At 43.0% G+C, this 17,260-nt stretch overlaps 1 protein-coding gene across 2 annotated transcripts in view; it reads left to right on the top strand.

Annotated features, from left to right (window-relative positions):
* Window positions 1–1,836: 1,836 nt before the first annotated feature.
* Window positions 1,837–17,260, top strand: part of SPATA13 (spermatogenesis associated 13) — a 126,747-nt gene continuing 111,323 nt past the window's right edge. The window contains exons 1-2 of one of the 2 annotated variants that reach the window (XM_030200313.1): window positions 1,837–2,390; window positions 4,188–5,993. In XM_030200313.1, coding sequence (XP_030056173.1) covers window positions 4,344–5,993 — 1,650 coding nt within the window. In that variant the 5' untranslated portion in view covers window positions 1,837–2,390; window positions 4,188–4,343. Of the gene's footprint in view, window positions 2,391–2,629; window positions 2,670–4,187; window positions 5,994–17,260 lie in introns of those variants that run through there. The other variant, XM_030200314.1, reaches the window with a different exon arrangement.

Genomic DNA, 17,260 nt, shown 5'->3' with positions numbered 1-17,260 from the left:
CATCACTCTTTAAAAATGGCTGCCGAGACTGTTGGCTCAGGCAGCCATGTGAATATTCAATTACTGTTTCATTATTGTTACCAAGTATTACATATTAAGCGGATTTGTTTTAATTAATTTATCTAGTCCTTACATGCACATGCTTTTGCTTTTTAAACCCAAAGGTTTCCTATGATAGCATTGTGCATATTTGAATTACTTTTTCTGTACAAGTTTTGCTTCATTTGAAAGTAAAAAAATGTTTAAAATGCATCTTGTCAACAAGGAGTGGGGCTAGGTGGGGGGGCCACCTAACTGGTCTGCACAGGGCCCCACAATTGCTAAGAACGGCCCTGCACAGAGAGGCTAATTCCTAAGGAGCCTCTTATACAAAGCCGTGCTAGCGATTCTCGGTGAGGCAAATGAGAGGAAGCCCATTCAATTCCTTTGGGCTTCCTCTCATTTGCCGTGCAGGAATCACTAGCGTGGCTTTGTAAAAGAAGCCCTTAAAGATGTAGGGCCATGTTTACTAAGGTGCACTATGGATGTCTCTAGTGTTAGCATGCATTAATTTTTAGCATACACTAAACACAATAGCACGCCTATAGCACGGCTTAGTAAACAGGGCCCTTAAACTCCTGCCAAAATTTTATATCACAAGCATTTATTTGGAGCATTCTATTTACCATATAAACTATTGTGCAAGATCATAATAGTTTATATGGTAAATACAAAAAACAAACAAAGAGTAGCCCCCTTCGTTCTCCCCACCTGGACTACCTTATAATCCCTGGTAGTCTAGTGGTGTAGTCGGGGCAGGAGCAATGATCCAGTCATGGCAGCCATTTTGACAGCAGAATTGGAATGGGCAAAAGTAACTGCCCCAACAACACACCTAGACCACCAGCGCTTGTAAGATAAGCCCTATAGTGCAGTCACTCGGGGTGGGGGTGGGGCGGAGGGTCCAGGGAAGGAGGGAGACAAATAGGACAATGAACAAATTTTCAGCTTCCACTTGGTCATTTTTTGGCTGAAACTGAAACATGGTCTAAAATAAAAATAACCTTTCAGCAGAAACCGAAACTGAGCAGAAAAAGGATTTTGGGCTGGTTTCAGTGCCATAACCAAAACCATCGGTTAGCTTCTATGCCATTTCTTATGTTCCTATGTTCTTAAGGATTTTTGTATGTTTTGTTTTGTTTCCATGATTCAGGCTGTTATTATTTTCAAAGGACTAAGAAAACAGATGCTATAGTTTCACCTGAATCATCTTGTTTTAAAAAAAAAGGCAGGGACAGCCAATATAAAAGATGGAGAGCATGCCAAATGTAGCTGTACTAGGAAAAAAAATCGAGGGAAGATGGCATAACAAAAAATAAGTGTAGTCATTAAAATCCAGTGGGAGTGAGAAATAAACATCTGTGGATAAATGTAAAACTAGCTGAAGCCAGACATCACATGGCTAAAGATCATTCGGTAAAATATATTCGTTTATATTGCATGCCACAGTAGCTCCTCTGTGGCATAGGAACCGGCTCTGTGGGTGCTTGAGCACCCCCAATATTGAGAAAATTCTTTGTTTGTGGCCAGGGAGGGGTTGCTTCCACTGCGCTTAGCACCCCCAATATTTTGAAAAGTTGGCTCCTATGCTCTGTGGTATGTAGAAGGCTAAATTGTGCCAACAATTACAAGCAGCTTTAAAAAAGAGGGACGATATATAGAGACTGGATTGAAAATGTTTTAATAGAAAGCAGTTTAAAATATTGCGTGTAAACGTGAGCTGTGTAAACACGTACAGCATAACGTTGTGTAACTACAGCCAGCCCAAATCAGTGTGAACTTTGCCCAGAATTAAGCTGCAAGTAGACTGCCAGCAGCATTCATCGCCCTTTACCTGGGCAAACAGTAAGCCCAAGTACAATAATAAACAACACGGAAAGCAGCGTCAGCGTGGATTGAATTGTGCACGCCGGGGAGGTTTAGACTTTTACTGAAGAAATCTGCGAGGCAGGATTCATCTCAGACCACGGTCCAGCCAGCCACTCTTCTGTCCCCTGAAGGAAAACCTAAACCTCTCTTCTTCCTCGGAGATAAAGACTTGCCCCGCCTCAGACAGAAAAGGACCGGCTCCTTCCCTCCCATCCCCGCCCCTCCCCGGCGGCTCTGCCTGCTCTCTGCTCCCCTCCTCTTCGGGATTGCACCCAGGCACTGTTTCTGCTGGCTCTTCCTTCAGAAAGAAAACGGTCTGCGGGACGAAAAACAAGCATAGCATTTATGTATTTATATCTTTTTTGGCGTTTCTGCCTCTCAGTCGCTGGCTGTCCCCAGGGATGTGGCGGTGGGAGCGCAGCCGCCGGGGCTTCCTGCTGGCCGGCGGTGGTGCCCGCTGAAGGCGGCTCCCCTCTTTCCAGGTAATGCGAAGCGCCGCTACCCCTTCAGGGACTGAGAGCTCTGGACCGCTCCGACACCTCGGGGGGGGGGGGGGGGGAGAGGAGAGGGAGGGAGGTTGGAAGGTTAGCTTGCTGTGCACCTGCTTCCCTGGAGCTTATTGTTGTTGTTTTAGGTAATAGGAAAGCTCAGCGCACCGGCTGGCGGCAGGTGCCGCTTTCTCAGCAAGTACTTCACTTCGGTGCGCTGCAGCAGAGGGGATGGTGGTGAAGTTGTCCAAAGCGATCAAGCATGTTTACCAGGTCTTTGTAATTTACTTTTAGACATAATAACATCTGACAATATCGTTAACTTTAAAGTTTTCTCAAAGTTTTGCAGGAGCTCAACATAACTCGTCAATAGGAGCGCATGAACGAACAGACTGAAATAAAGGATCTTTGTGTGCGCGATCGCTCCAGTCAGATTGTTAAACTGACCTAGCTGGCCGGGAACAATACCATTTTGTTATTTTTTTTATTTGAACAGTGCTGTGTATCTCCGATTGCATCACTTGAGTGCAGGAGATCAAAAATGTACGGGCGCAGTGTGTAGCTCTTCTGTTAGCGTACGGTCCCCCTGTGCCCTGTGAAACCCCTCAGCACAGCAGCTCGCGAGCGCCGAGCCGCAGCCGTTGCTAGCCATGCTGGAGGGAGGGGGAGGGTCTGGAGAGGCTCAGGCTGAGCCTGTGCCCCCGCCGCTTGGCCCGTTGCTAAGGGCTCCGACCACTTCCGGCTTCCCACAGTCACCCTGAAAGTTCACTGGATTACTGTGAGCCACGACCTTAACAATAACAGGGCAAACAAAAGCGCTTTCCTGCTCGGGCAGCTGAATGATTTCACGGATCCCTTTACCAATTAGCATAGTCTCCCTCCCCCCTCCTGTTCGGGCGCCGAGACGGGTTACTTTAAAATAACTTTCTCCTCTTCAGGGCAGAGGCCTTTTACAACTTTTGATTTTCAGAGTAGACAGCAGCTTCCAGGGGGAGGCCAGTGAAATTAGAAACAGCTTACAAAAGGGCCTTGCCGAGGTTGGGAGCCTTAGTAAAGGCAGCCTGGACCTCTTTATAAATACACATTAACTGGTCATTTATGTTTATTGTATTGGGGGATGGGTGGGAACATAGTTCCTACACCTCCCCGCACCGACCTCTGTGTTATGTGATGTTGGCCAGTGTTAACATTTTGATTTCTTTTAATGCAGAACTACTACTACTACTACTTAACATTTCTATTCTAATCTCTTCTAGTTGAAAGCACTGATTCAAAGGGGGCAGCTGGCTTGCTGCAGCTGTAGCACTGAACTAGCCAGAACATTTTGTTCTTGGAAGAGTTATTGTAGTTGTAGAAATATTTTAGGTTATTATACAATAATTCAGATCTTTACAGATACATTGTTTACTTTTCACAAGATTGTATTTCCTAATTTATTTTTAGAATTACTTTTTTGCAGTTTGTTTCAAAATATCTATACTCAAAAAGCCAAATGCACATTTAAGCTACATTATTGTTAATGCATCCATCTTGACACTATGAACATTTTCAGTTGAATAAGTGATCTTCTACGCTATGCTTTAGAAACAAAGCAACCTCTGATATTTATACTCCTTTGACTTAACACTAGCTTGTAACCAAGTTCTTAATGATTCTTTAATCACATGACACATCTTTGTTCTATTGTTAGTATTTTCTTGCTTTTGTACAAAAGAACCAACTCTCTTTTGTACAACACTGTTTGAAAAAGAATCGGATTTGCTAACTGCTGGCTTTGTTTTTTTCATGCAGGGAGTGCAGTCTTTTGGCGATCTCTTTTTAAACAATAGATGTGAAAATAAAGTGGAAAGAAGTGTATCCAAGAGGCTGGCACATGGGTCAACCGATGAAGCTAACGGTGTGGATCTAAGCTACCGTGCTGGTTTCCCACATGTTTACAGTTCTGAGATGACGACCACATTTCCTAATGGTTGTGGTAAAGGGACCGATGTAGGTATGGATAATAATGGATCAAGAACTGCAACTAACCTGAGCTGTCAAAATGGGATGTGTGAGGGCAGCAACAGTAATGAGGAGGAATCACAGGATGACAAGCTGAGCTCTTCAAAACTGGTGCGCTTTTTCTCAACCCCTGGGAAGAAGACTAGCAACAATTTTGAAAGGCCCCGCTCAATGATTACGGTGGGTGGTTCCACCACATGGAATGCCTTGTCCTCATTTAGAAAAATGGGCTCTTTTAAAAAATTAAAGTCATCAGTCCTACAGGGTATTCAGGCAAAGGAAAACTCAGACATCTTAAATGGGGATGCTTTGGAAACTGACAGTAAAACACTTGTTTTGAACGGAGACGCTGGGAGAGTCCAGGCTTGCAACAGGTTTTCTTATTCTGGGTCTGTGCATGATGGCCCTAATGTGATGGATGGGCTGGCATCCGATGGCTCAGACATTGAGGAAAATGATGACTCTTTCCTGAGAAACACACATCGATCACGCAGCATCAGACGAGCTTATGGTGTGGGTCGCATCTGTTTATTAGAGGGTGATAAAAACCAGGCTCACCCAAATAGCCCCAGACTCTTGATGCCTATCAGTCAGGAGGAAAAGATCTGTGAAATTGTAGTAAAAGACTTGGAGAATAACCGAATCGTTTACAGGAGAAGCAAAAGCACAGATAATTTAAACTTTCTAAGGAAGAGCTCCTTCAAACGAAAGTCTGCCTCAAATCTTACAGACATTAAAGCTACAAATGATAGCCAAATGCCCCAACGGACAGTAAGTGGTTCTTCTAATGACTCGGATAAAACCAGTGGAAATCCAGAGAGGAGGTCAAAACGCTGGCGAAGTCCTATCAGAGCTAAGGATTTTGACAGAGTGTTAAAGATTGTAAGTAATGTTACAGAAGTTGCTTTGAAGAGAGAGAGTGCCAAGGCCTCAGACTCCCCTCCTAAAGAACAAAGTTGTAAGACACGACCCAACAGCAGGTTGCATGATGATTACTCTCGAAGAGTTTCTCGAAGCACAGAAAAAGACAAGAGAAGGTACATCTCCCCCATGTGTAGCCCAAATCTCCCCCTTTCAAGAACTCTTGGTCTTAGCCCTTCGCTCTCTCAGGTTACTGTCTCAAGTTTTGAAAATAATTCACCTACTGCTGAAGCTAAAGGGCACAGGACATCAGAATGTGCCAGTCTGGGTGCTTCTAGTCCAATACAGTCTTGCAGAAGCCTGAGCCCATTCACCAGGGAAGTGTTTTGTTCAGGTTCTGATGAGCCAAAAGGTTCCACTCAGTTGAGAACTGAAACCGAATTGCTTAGCTCTCCTGTGAGGCCGACAGCTCCCAAACCTCAGAGTCCAAGCGTGGGAAAGGTCAAGAGCAGCGTGACTTCCCATTGCCCCAGCCATCATAGCACGTTATCACTGAGCTCAATGGAAAGTGAGGAAAGAGCCGAGATGCCTGCACCCAAGTCCGAAAGGAGTCTTGCATCTGGCCAGGATCCAGTGCAGGCCACTCCATACTGTGATGATGGGAATGAAGACAGCGGCATCAGCAGCCACTCCCAATTAAGCCTGAGCCTCGCCTCTGAAGACAAGAAAGAAGAGGTAGGTAGTATATCAGTACCTTATGTATGATAAATGATATATGTGCATGCAAATACCTCCATTTTTATTGGATGGTAGCTTGCTAATGCGAACCTCTTACCTGCTGTTTGCTTGTCTGACACAGTTTGCAGAAGAAGGCTCTAGCCAGCCAATGTCATTAGTCAAAATCTTGGTCAACTAGTGAACGTTTAGGGGGAAATCGTGTAACTGGGCTCATCCATTTAGGCATCCCGAGGACATGTGATAATGAGCATTTTTTATAACGGAACCCGGGAGCAGGTTTCCATTATAGAACTAGTGTAACCCAGTATCAGCGCGACTAAGGTTTACCCGCCTGCAGTTTCAGCAGCTATAGACATGGTGTAAGTACGGCAGAGATGCATGTACCTTACAATATTCTATAACTTATATGCATAACTGGGAGCCTCACCCAGGTACCCCCCCCCCTTGCATTTACATGCTGTGTGAGTTAGGTGCACTGCTACAGAATAGTGCTTAGGCACCCTGCTGGCAGTTTCATAGATACGTGTACACTTACAGACGTAAATGCTAGTATGATAGAGACTTACACGCACCTCTAGTGCACATAAATGTGTCGAATACTAGCACTTATGAGCTGGATTCAGTAAATCCCATTCTATAATGGATACCCAATATAGAATAGCATTGAGTGCCAATTTAATTGCCCAAATTTGGGCACCAGGACTTATGCCTACTAAAACCAGATATAATCCCCAGTGCCTAATATGGGCACACATCCCTGGTATTCTATAACATTGCACACAAATTTCAGGAAAACCCCTGCACCGCCCAAGCACCTCCTATGGCCACGTCCCTTTTGGGTTATGTGCTATGGGATTTGGGCACACATTGTTATAGAATAATGGATAGCATATATGCACCCAAGTTCAAATTTGTGCCGATGATTGCAAATTAGCACCCAGTTATTGGCACTAATTCGCTCATTTAGTTGGGTGCACATCTTGTGTCGGCACCCAAATATCGGCATCCAATTTTTTTTTTTTTTTTTGGGGGGGGGGGGGAGTATGTATGTAAGTGTACATTTACCCACAAACTTCCAGGTATTCTGTAATGGAATCTGGGCATCCAGGATCAGTTATAGAATAGGTTCCTATCTTGCATTCTTGGGGCACCTAAATAGAGACGCCGAGTTGCAGAATTGACTTCTTAATGCTTCACTTAGACTACTACCCTTTTAAAAATGAATTTGGAAAATAATATTGTTAAAAACAGCTGTTTAATGTTATTTTCTAAGTCTTTTTGCCTTTTCACCTTCTGGTTATTACTGAGGGTCTGTTGTTCAGGGCTTTCCATCCCTGTCCTGGGAACTCCACAGGTAAGTCAGGTTTTCAGGTATCCACAATGACTGTGTATGATGGAATCTGCATTCATTTGGACACCTGCTATATGCAAATTTATCACACATATTCATTGTGGGTATCCTGGAAGCTCTGTTGGCTGTGAGATCCCCTGGACAGGTTTGGGAAGCGCTTATTTAGTAAATTAGTATTGCTTCCAAGGATGCAGTTGGTGTCATAGCTAATTATCTATTTATTTTATGTGTTTACTAAGATATATTAACCACTTATATAAATAGATCTAATTAAGGCGGCGGCGTACAGGTGGACATTGACATAGGCAACTTATGTTGTAGTAACAGTATGACAGTTGCAAAACGACAAAATGTCAGCATAATGCACAATTAGAGCAGTGAGGTAAACTTAGACATAGGCAAATTACATCATAGTGACAGCACTAATACAATATAGCATCTGTAATGCACATATTAAAGAGCACAATGGAGCATTCATATAACAGAAATATGATACAGTATCAATCTGAAAAGTAAAGTGAAAGGCATAGTATTTTATTTTTACTGTAGCTATTACCTAAATATTTCCAAAGCAATCAGTCCAGAGTTCCTATACCCATTTGTTGGTTCTCTAGTGTGTGCAAATGTATCTTGTGTGTATTTCTTCTCAGTTTACTTTTCTTTATATGCTTATAATATCTCGTCTAGATTTATTGTAATTCTATCTACTCTGGATTACCTTTGTCTTTCCTACGCAGGCTCCAAACAGTGCAAAATACGGCCATCCAGCCACTTAAATGTTCTGAGCAAGTAACTGCTCTTTTTATTTCTTATCATTTGCTTCCCATTTTCTATCAAATGCAATTTAAGATTCTAGTCCTTATGTTCAAGACCCTGCATCCCAGCACTCCCTGATATCTTGCTGCTCTTTCTGTTCCTTACGTGCTTCCACGGATTCTTCATTCTCTTAATGATTTTCATTTGCAAATTCCTTCTCCTAGGGTTGCTATGCTAGAAGCTACAAGGGTTGTATATTTTATTGCACTTCACCATCACTATGGAATGCTGTTCCTTCCAGTGATCAGCTTGAACGTTCATATCCCAAATTTCATATTGCATTGAAAACATATTTGTTTCAGAAATCATTTGGAGATGCAGTGGTGAATAGTGACAGTGTGTTGCAGGTTCACTGACTTGATTGGATTTGATGGATACATTTAATTTGATTGTATGTTCTGAGCTTTTTTTCTTCTTTATTGCTGATTTTTATATGAGTGGCTCTTTTCTCTTTTAATAATGGCTTTCTTTTTTTTTTATGTTATTTTATTGTAATCCACCCTGTGATGTTCTCTGGAAGGGTGGTATTTGAAGTTGTAAGTAAACCATAACGTCCTGAAAACCAGATTGCCTGGGCCACTAGGACAAATTTAGGAAGTGCTGTGATATGTAATATTTAGGGTGTCTTTTACTAAGTTGCAATAGTGTTTTTAGCTCACACTACAGATCAGCTGGTGCTAAACACTGAGATGTCCAATGCAATATAATGGTCGTCTCAAAGTTTAGCACAAGCTGATTTGTAGCACAGGCTAAAAACACTAGTGCACCTTAGTAAAATACCCCCTTAGTCTTCGAATTCTGCGTACAGGGAATGTTCCTTCAGAACTGGGACCATTCTATTCTGGCTGCTGGCGGTAGGGAAGGGCACCCTTTCATCTGGATTCAGAAAACAAATACAGATTTGAAGTGAAACAAAATAGCAGAATTTGAGAGTTGTACAGTGGTTGTAAGGCTTCTTAGCTTCCTGGAACTAAAAGATAGGTTTCTGTTTCACCATTTGTGCCTGGGATAAAATAGTACTCAACAGCTTCCATAATCCTTTTATTCATGAAGGTTTGCTGTACTTTTCATTCTAATAATCTAATGATAGGAATGATGATTAGGATGAGGCTTGTAGTAATTTTTTGTTTTTCTTCCATGTAAAGATGGTAGGTAAAGATTTGCATAGCTACAGCTGTACATTTCAGGGTAGCTTTGGTTTGAAAAGTCAGTGAAATTTGAAGAGTATATATTAAAATTGGACAATTAAGACCCTTATTTACTGACTGCTTTAAGTTAGTCAGGCTAGTCAATAAATATTTTAAGTTAGTCCAACAAAAAGATATCCTCTTATTTTTCATTTTTATTTCTGTTAATTCAAATGGACTAACACCTACACTATCCATGTTTTAAGCCCAGTAAGAAACATGTTGGCTCTCACGGAGAAACAGTTTCATCTACAGAGATTTTGGTTCTTTGCTGTTTGCCAATGAAGTGAACTGATCTTTGAACTTTTCATATAAAGAGCTATGAATTATCCAACAGCACTCATGAATATAACCACTCTGACTCGGAAGTAAGGTTCTTTGCTTTTGGAGTCTTTTCATTCATACCAGGTAGCTCTACAGTTCATGCTCCTCTTTTGCCACCTACTGGTGATTCAGGATTATAACATGCAGCAATAATAGAAGAAATTTTGTAGAAGGGGAAATGCCTTGCAGGATATAAAGGTTTGTAGTGCTTCTAGATGAAATAATCATAAAGGCATTATAAGATCAAAATGCTATTTTTGTGTCTAATGGATTCCTTAGTAATATGTAGATCTGTTCATCAGATGTTATATAGGAATATGACTGCAGTGGTTTAGGAGGTTATCACACAAAGGAGGACACACTATCTCTTCTGGTGTCCTTCTGACCTTGCCCATGGGAGAAAGATCTTGTGATAAGGAGAGGAGTGAAGGTTTTATCTCTTAGTTCTTATTACACAGATGTACTTGGAAATATGATACTGTTCATAAAAAACCAGCAAAGTAAATTGTCTCTGGAATGAAAATTAAGGCTGAATCTTTCATATTCTTGACTTCAGGGTCTTATATATAGTTCCAGGACAGCCTTTAGCAGCTGGACTGTGGAATCCTGGTATCTTTAGGCCTTAGCAGCTTTATAAAATACCTGGTATGATTTCCCAGTTCCTGGAAGCGGCAGTATCTTTATTCCTGTACCACATTTCATCCCATGGAGATGAAGGTATTCCCAAACATGTACAGAAAGCATTTATATGCAGGCTTGTATGACTTCATGATAGTGACATGCCTTTTTCTACAGCACTGTGCTATGAGGCCAAATCCTCTAGCAGCTGATGTCCCCTAACAGCATGATGGTTTCGGGCCATTCTAGCCCCATCCACTTGGACCTTGACAGTTTCTGGGCTGGTTGGCTAAAATTAGCCCTACCTGATCTTGGCTGCTGACAAGCTCAAGGACAGGACCTTCTTGGATTACACCACTCAAGTGCCTTTGTCTTGAAGCAGCCTGTCTAGAGACCAGTTTGTAACAATCTCAGGAAGAGCTGCATAGTCATAGGCAGATAAGTACAATAAGGCCAATTTTCTCCACCTACTGCTTCATCTTTGGCGTTATGTCATTTCAATACAAGATCTTCTGTGCATTCTCTAGACTCTCCAATTTCTGGTAATGTTTTTGTCCCTCTGTCTCCTAATGGGAAGTTGTTCATACATGTGTGTTATTCCTGAGTCTTTTACTATTCAGCCTTATGCCATAGAACTTCTTTTCTGTTAGAAAAAAAGCTTGTGTTCTTTATCTGTGATATATCTGAGTATGTCTATAACGTTTCCCCTCTCTCTCCTTTTAGGTTATATTTATTTAGGTTCTCAAATCTCAAGTCAAAATGGTGGAGAGTAAGACCCTTCCCCAGTTTGGTAGCCTTCCTCTGGGATTCAGTGCCCAACTCAGTTTCTGTGCTTTTGGAGAGGTGTCTCCAAGACTAGTCAGAATGGGAGAAGAAAAGCAGATGGTTCCAACCTATATCAACAACTTAACTTAGGATAATTCTTGCCTTAGTCCAATAAAAAGGATCACAACCTTCAGAAAAACAGTTTTTCTCCAAAATATGGCTGCTAGAACTGTGCATTAGTTATTGATTGCTGTTATAATAATGATTCTCCTAGTGAGAATAATATTTATTTATTTGTTACATTTCTATCCCACATTTTCCCACCTATTTGCAGGCTCAATGTGGCTTACATAGCCATCTCCGGTATGAACAAATACAAAGTGATGTTGTGGTAAGATAAGGGTCATATGGGACAGACACACTAGGGAATCGTAATAACCTCTTGGTGAAAAATTTGCTGATTAGTTCTATTGCCTGATTTCTACATCTCTCTCTGTAAGCACTTCTGTTACCCACTTACAGTTTAGGTAAAGTGAGTTAAAGGGTGTTAGACAGGAATCTGCTGCTATTTTTAATTTTTAACAAGGAGAACTTGATAGTTCTGCTCCACACAGTGATAAATATTTTTGCTGTAGTAGCATAATTTAACAAGGAGCTCTGGGGAGACACTTCAGCACAGCACTGGTTAAAATTGCATATCAAATCCATGAGTCCCTTAAGTTTTCCTAGCTCATATTTTACTGCAGGAAGTACTAGTTTCTATTCTCCATGACCGCTGTCTTTAGAGATGGATGAGCTTTTGGGTGAAAGGAATTCAACTCCATGAGGGTGAAGTGTGAGATGGATATTTTCAGTTTTTGGTTTTTTTTTAATTATTCAATGTTTGTTAAATAACCATTCAGTTTGATTGCAAATATTGACATTATAACAATACTTATGGCAATAGCTCAAATACAAATTGAAAACTTCTTAACTTCTGACAGAGAACATTATCTTCTGTGGCTGGTACCATGATATTTGCAGTTGCCCAAGTCTTGCTGCATCTGAGTATGTGGAACTGATGTTTTAGCCATTGTGCTGTGGCATACCCTGAAGAAACTGCAGCTCAAACGGTGGAAGAAGATACACACTTGTGTATCTCAATGATAGTACACATTCACCTGCTATATGGCAGGAGGGAAAGACCTCAGAAATCACAAAGAGTTTTATACCCCTTGATCAAATGTGGTTTAAACTAGCTACTTATAGCAATAAATCAATCACTGGTAAAAAAAAACCTCTATCGTGCCAGCCATTCAAACGTTAATCAAGCCTCTACCCATTGGCTGCAGAGGAGAAAGAGAAATTGTAGCTTCCCATAGTGGACTGCCTGGTTACATTGCCTCAGAAGACTTACAGGATAGGAAGCTAGAAGGCTTACTGAATCAAGCCTTTGAAGAGGTCTCTTTGGGTCTTCAAGCGACAGTGGGCAGCTTGTTCATGGCAAGAGCTTGTCTGAAGTGGCATCAGCAGCCTGCAACACAAGACAGGTGCTATAGTGCCCAGCTGGAAGCAGGGTTGGCCTACTTGACAGATGCTATATATGACATGTTACAAGTTATGGCTTGCAGTATGTCTTTGGCTGTCACGGTACATCGTCAGCATTGGGCAGTGGGTACAGCATTAAAGTCACATCTACTTATACCGCCCTTTCAGGGCAAGTGAATATTTGGAGAAGATCTCAGTAACTTGATGAAATAACTGGGAGAAACTAAGCCACAGTGATTGCTGGAGGATAAGTTTGAAAGCCTTTGATCGTTTGTCTTCAAGGGGCTCTCTACCTCGACAGCAGATGGTACTGGCCTGGTCATCAGCATGCTAATTTTCCTCTCAGTCAACTAGAGTACCCAATGCCTCCTGAGTTTCGCAATGATGCAAAGCTGGTCCACTTTTCTCTTCCTCCAGTGGGAGGACATCTTCAAGACGTTCAGGTGGAATGGGCCAAAATCATATCAAACCAGTGGATTCTGTATATTTTTACAGAAGGTTACAAGTTAGAGTTCTCCCGCCCCGTGGATCCTCTCTTCTTGCAGTCTCCTTGTCAAAAGGAAACTAAGGTGGTTGATGTTCAGGCCTCTGTAGGTTTCTTGCTGGTGCTCTGGGCCATTTTCCAGGTCCCCAGGCTGAACAGGGACAAGGCAGATACTCCGTTTTTTGTCCAGTCTTAGATATCAGAGGTCTAAACTGCTGCCTCCGAGTGTCCTGCTTTTGCATGGAAACGCTAAGAGCAGTCATTGCCTTGGTTCAAGTGGGAGAATTTCTCATTGCCCTCAGTCTCAAGGAGGCACACTTGTATATACTCATATGGCCTCCGCATCAGAGGTTTTACATATTGCAGTGCTGGGCCATCACTTCTAGTTCAGGGCTTTGCTCTTTTATCTTATAGCTGGGCCATTGAAAGGGCTTGATTGAACCGAAAAAGTTATTCTGATTTGGTTATTGCTACCTTCCTTCAGGCTTGGAAACACTCTACATCCATGGCATATGTCAGGGTGTGGAGGTGCCCTGAGTGCAGACTTTCACCATTCTCTGCTCAGATCACTTACATCCTAGCATTTCTCCAGGCAGGCATTCAGAAAGGATTAGTTTTGGGTTCTCTAAAACTTCAGGTTTTTTTTTTTTTTTTGTTACATTTGTACCCCGCGCTTTCCCACTCATGGCAGGCTCAATGCGACTTACATGGGGCAATGGAGGGTTAAGTGACTTGCCCAGAGTCACAAGGAGCTGCCTGTGCTGGGAATCGAACTCAGTTCCTCAGTTCCCCAGGACCAAAGTCCACCACCCTAACCACTAGGCCACTCCTCCACTCCATTATGGCTTTGTCCCGTTTTAGGGACCAACTACAGAAAACATATCTTTTGGCTCACTTGGATATCATTTTGATTTTTGTGGGGAGTGGACTGCTTTTGTACACCATATCCAGAGTGGAACCTTTAATTTAGTCCTTCAGGCTTTGCAGAAGCCTCCTTTTTGAGCCACTGTGGAAGGCCTCCTTGAAAGATCTTACATTAAAGACAGTGTTCTTGGTAGCTGTTGCTTCGGCACATAGAGTTTCGAAGCTTCAGGCTCTCTCTGGTCTGGATCCCTTTCTTCACTTTCGGAGGCAGGGGTCTCCGTGAGCACTGTACCTTCCTTCTGAAAATGTATCAGCATTTCATCTCAACCGATCTCTGAAGCTGCCGTCCTTTTGCGGAGAGGATGAAGAGGCTCAGTATTCTTCCTTGAAGCTTCTCGATGTGCATAGAGTCTTCATTAGATATCTGGAAGTCACAAATGAGTTTGGACAGACTATTTGTGCTTTTTGATAAACCACTTATATAAATAGATCTAATTAAGGCGGCGGCGTACAGGTGGACATTGACATAGGCAACTTATGTTGTAGTAACAGTATGACAGTTGCAAAACGACAAAATATCAGCATAATGCACAATTAGAGCAGTGAGGTAAACTTAGACATAGGCAAAGCCCACAATTTCTAGATGACTGAAGGAGACGATTGCTTCAGTCTTTTTGCTTGCAGGGAAGCAAACTTCTCAGGTATTATGGGCTCATTCTATGGTTTGTACAGCGACATCCTGGGTGGAGACTACCTTACTGTCTCTGGCAGATATTTGAAAGGTGGTGATGCGGTCGATGCTGCATACCTTTGCTAAGCACTTGTAAGAGTCCCTCCCCAAGTATGTCCGAACCTCTGACCTCCGCTGCTGGGCTGCTGCCAGATTCCTTCTCACATGTATGTGGCTGAACCTCCGACCTCCGCTGCTGGGCTGCTGTAGGATTCCTCTCCCACTTGTCTGCCCAAGCTTCTGGGGTCTGATGCTGAGCTGCGTCTGCCTCTCCTTTTTTCCAAAATGACTGACCCCCCCCCCCCCCCCCCCCCCACTCAGTCTGTTCCCCTTCCCCCTGGTGAAATGCAGTACCAGTCCCACGCGACTGTAGCTTTGCAGTTCAAACAGCCAGTCCTAATAACTTTTTGTCCCTCTTCTCACCCCTTTCTCCCGAGGGAGCAGGGTTTTAATGCACTCCAACAACAGTTCAGTCAGTTCTTCCTCTCTCTCCGTCTCTCAAAAACACAGTCCCAACTCCTCACTTCTCCTCACGTTATGTTAAGGAAAAGAGACCCTCCTCCCTCACTTGTCAGTCAATAACCTCCTGACAACCACCCCACGGGTCAATTTGGCTGTGTTCAACTCCACCCCAACAGCCTACCAAAATTAGTACAGCAGCTGTACCTGAGCAAGAGCCGAGACTTCCATTAGCCCTTCTTCCTCCTCCAGCTGGTCTCCTTCTCCCTCAGCTTCCTGCACAACCTTATCCCAGCCCATCAACTCCTCCCCCAGATCATCTCCTAGGTGCTCCTCCTCTACTTGATTGGATCCCATCTCCCAATCTTCCCCTTCCTCTGAGGACTGCTAGGAGTTGTAGTTCTGCCATTCCTGTTCCCTGTTCCGCTCTAAGGGCTTCTGGAGTCTGTAGTTCTCTGACTTTCCTTTGAACCTCGACTGATCCCTTCCCACAAGGGGGCGACCCACCCTACCTCGAGAAGTCTGGGATTTGTAGTCTGTTCTTCTTGTCGGAAAAACTTTTCCTTTACTTCTTTTTTGAGCCCGCTCCTCTTCCCCAAAACCTGACTTCTCACACACTACAGGGTGGACGTTGCGGCACACTCAGAAACCAGTTTTGGGGCTTTGGTCTTAAGAACAGAAGAATAGCCATACTGGGTCAGAGCAAAGTTTCATCTAGCCCAGTATCCTGTTTCCAACAATGGCCAAGCCAGGTCAAAAGTACCTGACAGAAACCCAAATAGTGGCAACATTCTGTGCTTCCAATCCCAGGGAAAGCAATAGCTTCCTCATCTCTGTCTTAGTAGCAGACTATGGGCTTTTCCGCCAGAAACTCATCCACAACTTTTTTAAACCCAGATATACTAACCACCATTACTACATCCTCAGGGTGGCAGCACCAGGGTCTCACCCACTCAAGGAGTTGCTTTTGAACATCTCAAAAGCTCTGGATTAGTGGGAAGCTACTTAATGGGAGGAGAAATTAGGTCTTACCTGATAATTTTCTTTACATTAGTCCTTCCCACTATTGCAGCGACCCGCCCAAGGTTTTTGAGATGTTTAGTTGGCGTGAAGTAATGGACCAAATAATGATGGTCACCTTGAATAGTACTTCCTGCATATCTCTTGGTCTCTACAAGTTGTCCAGAGGTGGAGATGTCCACACTTGTTTTCTCGTCTGGTTAGTGTTAGGTTAGCGAGTTGTTCAAAGTTGTGTTTATTCTGAATATTATCCTTACTGCTTGTCAACGTAAATACTGAGGAGTTGGACTGAATGCCAAGAAAGATGTCTCAGCTCAGTTTTTAGTTCTCTTTCTCCACATGTTGGTTGATGTACACAGCTATCCCACAGGTTTTGAAATAATGGTAAAGACTAATGGAAAGAAAATTATCAGGTAAGACCTAATTTCTTCTTACTCAATGTTTTGTAGGATACATGAGAGTGACAGCAAATACCTCTTTTGCACTGATACTTGTACATGCAGGTAGGTGCCACGAGCAAGCTGGGTCTATCCTTGTGTCCTTCACCATAACTTGGTGGCACTTAGCTGAATGAGAGACATGTAGATGACTTTGTGGTGATTCATGCCACTCTCACAAATTCCTGAAAATGCTGAAACCATTAGCACAGACCGCATTTAAGTGCAGTCGTTAGTTATCCTGCAACTATGTCCCCTCTCCCAAAAGTTTCTCAAATGTGTTTAGCATGAGAAACTTTCTGCCACATCTGGGGTAGCATTAGAAGGGTTGGTTGAGAGAAGAGGTGTCTAGCGACACCCCTTCTCTCCCTCCAACCCGACTACTCTGCTTTGCCAGCCCCTCAAAAAAAACCTGGTGGTCTAATGGTCACTCTGACTGTTTCAAGCAGGCTTCTGTCACCTGAATTTTCCCAGCTTGAGCTGTGCTATTGCTGTTCTCCAAGTCTGAGAGTGGGAGCTTGCTCTGTCCCCTTTCTGACGCCACCCATGGTGCCGGTTTAAACAATGCCTGCTGAACTCTTACCAACTAAGTTCTTACCATCTTGTGGCAATCGGAGGGCTTGTGTCACCTGAATTTTCCCAGCTTGAGCTGTGCTGTTGTTGTTCTGCAAGTCTGGGCATG

Source organism: Microcaecilia unicolor, chromosome 4 (genome assembly GCF_901765095.1).
Source record: "Microcaecilia unicolor chromosome 4, aMicUni1.1, whole genome shotgun sequence".
Taxonomy (NCBI): Eukaryota; Metazoa; Chordata; class Amphibia; order Gymnophiona; family Siphonopidae; genus Microcaecilia; species Microcaecilia unicolor.
The sequence above is the reverse complement of the archived record's forward strand: the minus strand, read 5'-3'. Positions and strand labels throughout refer to the sequence as shown.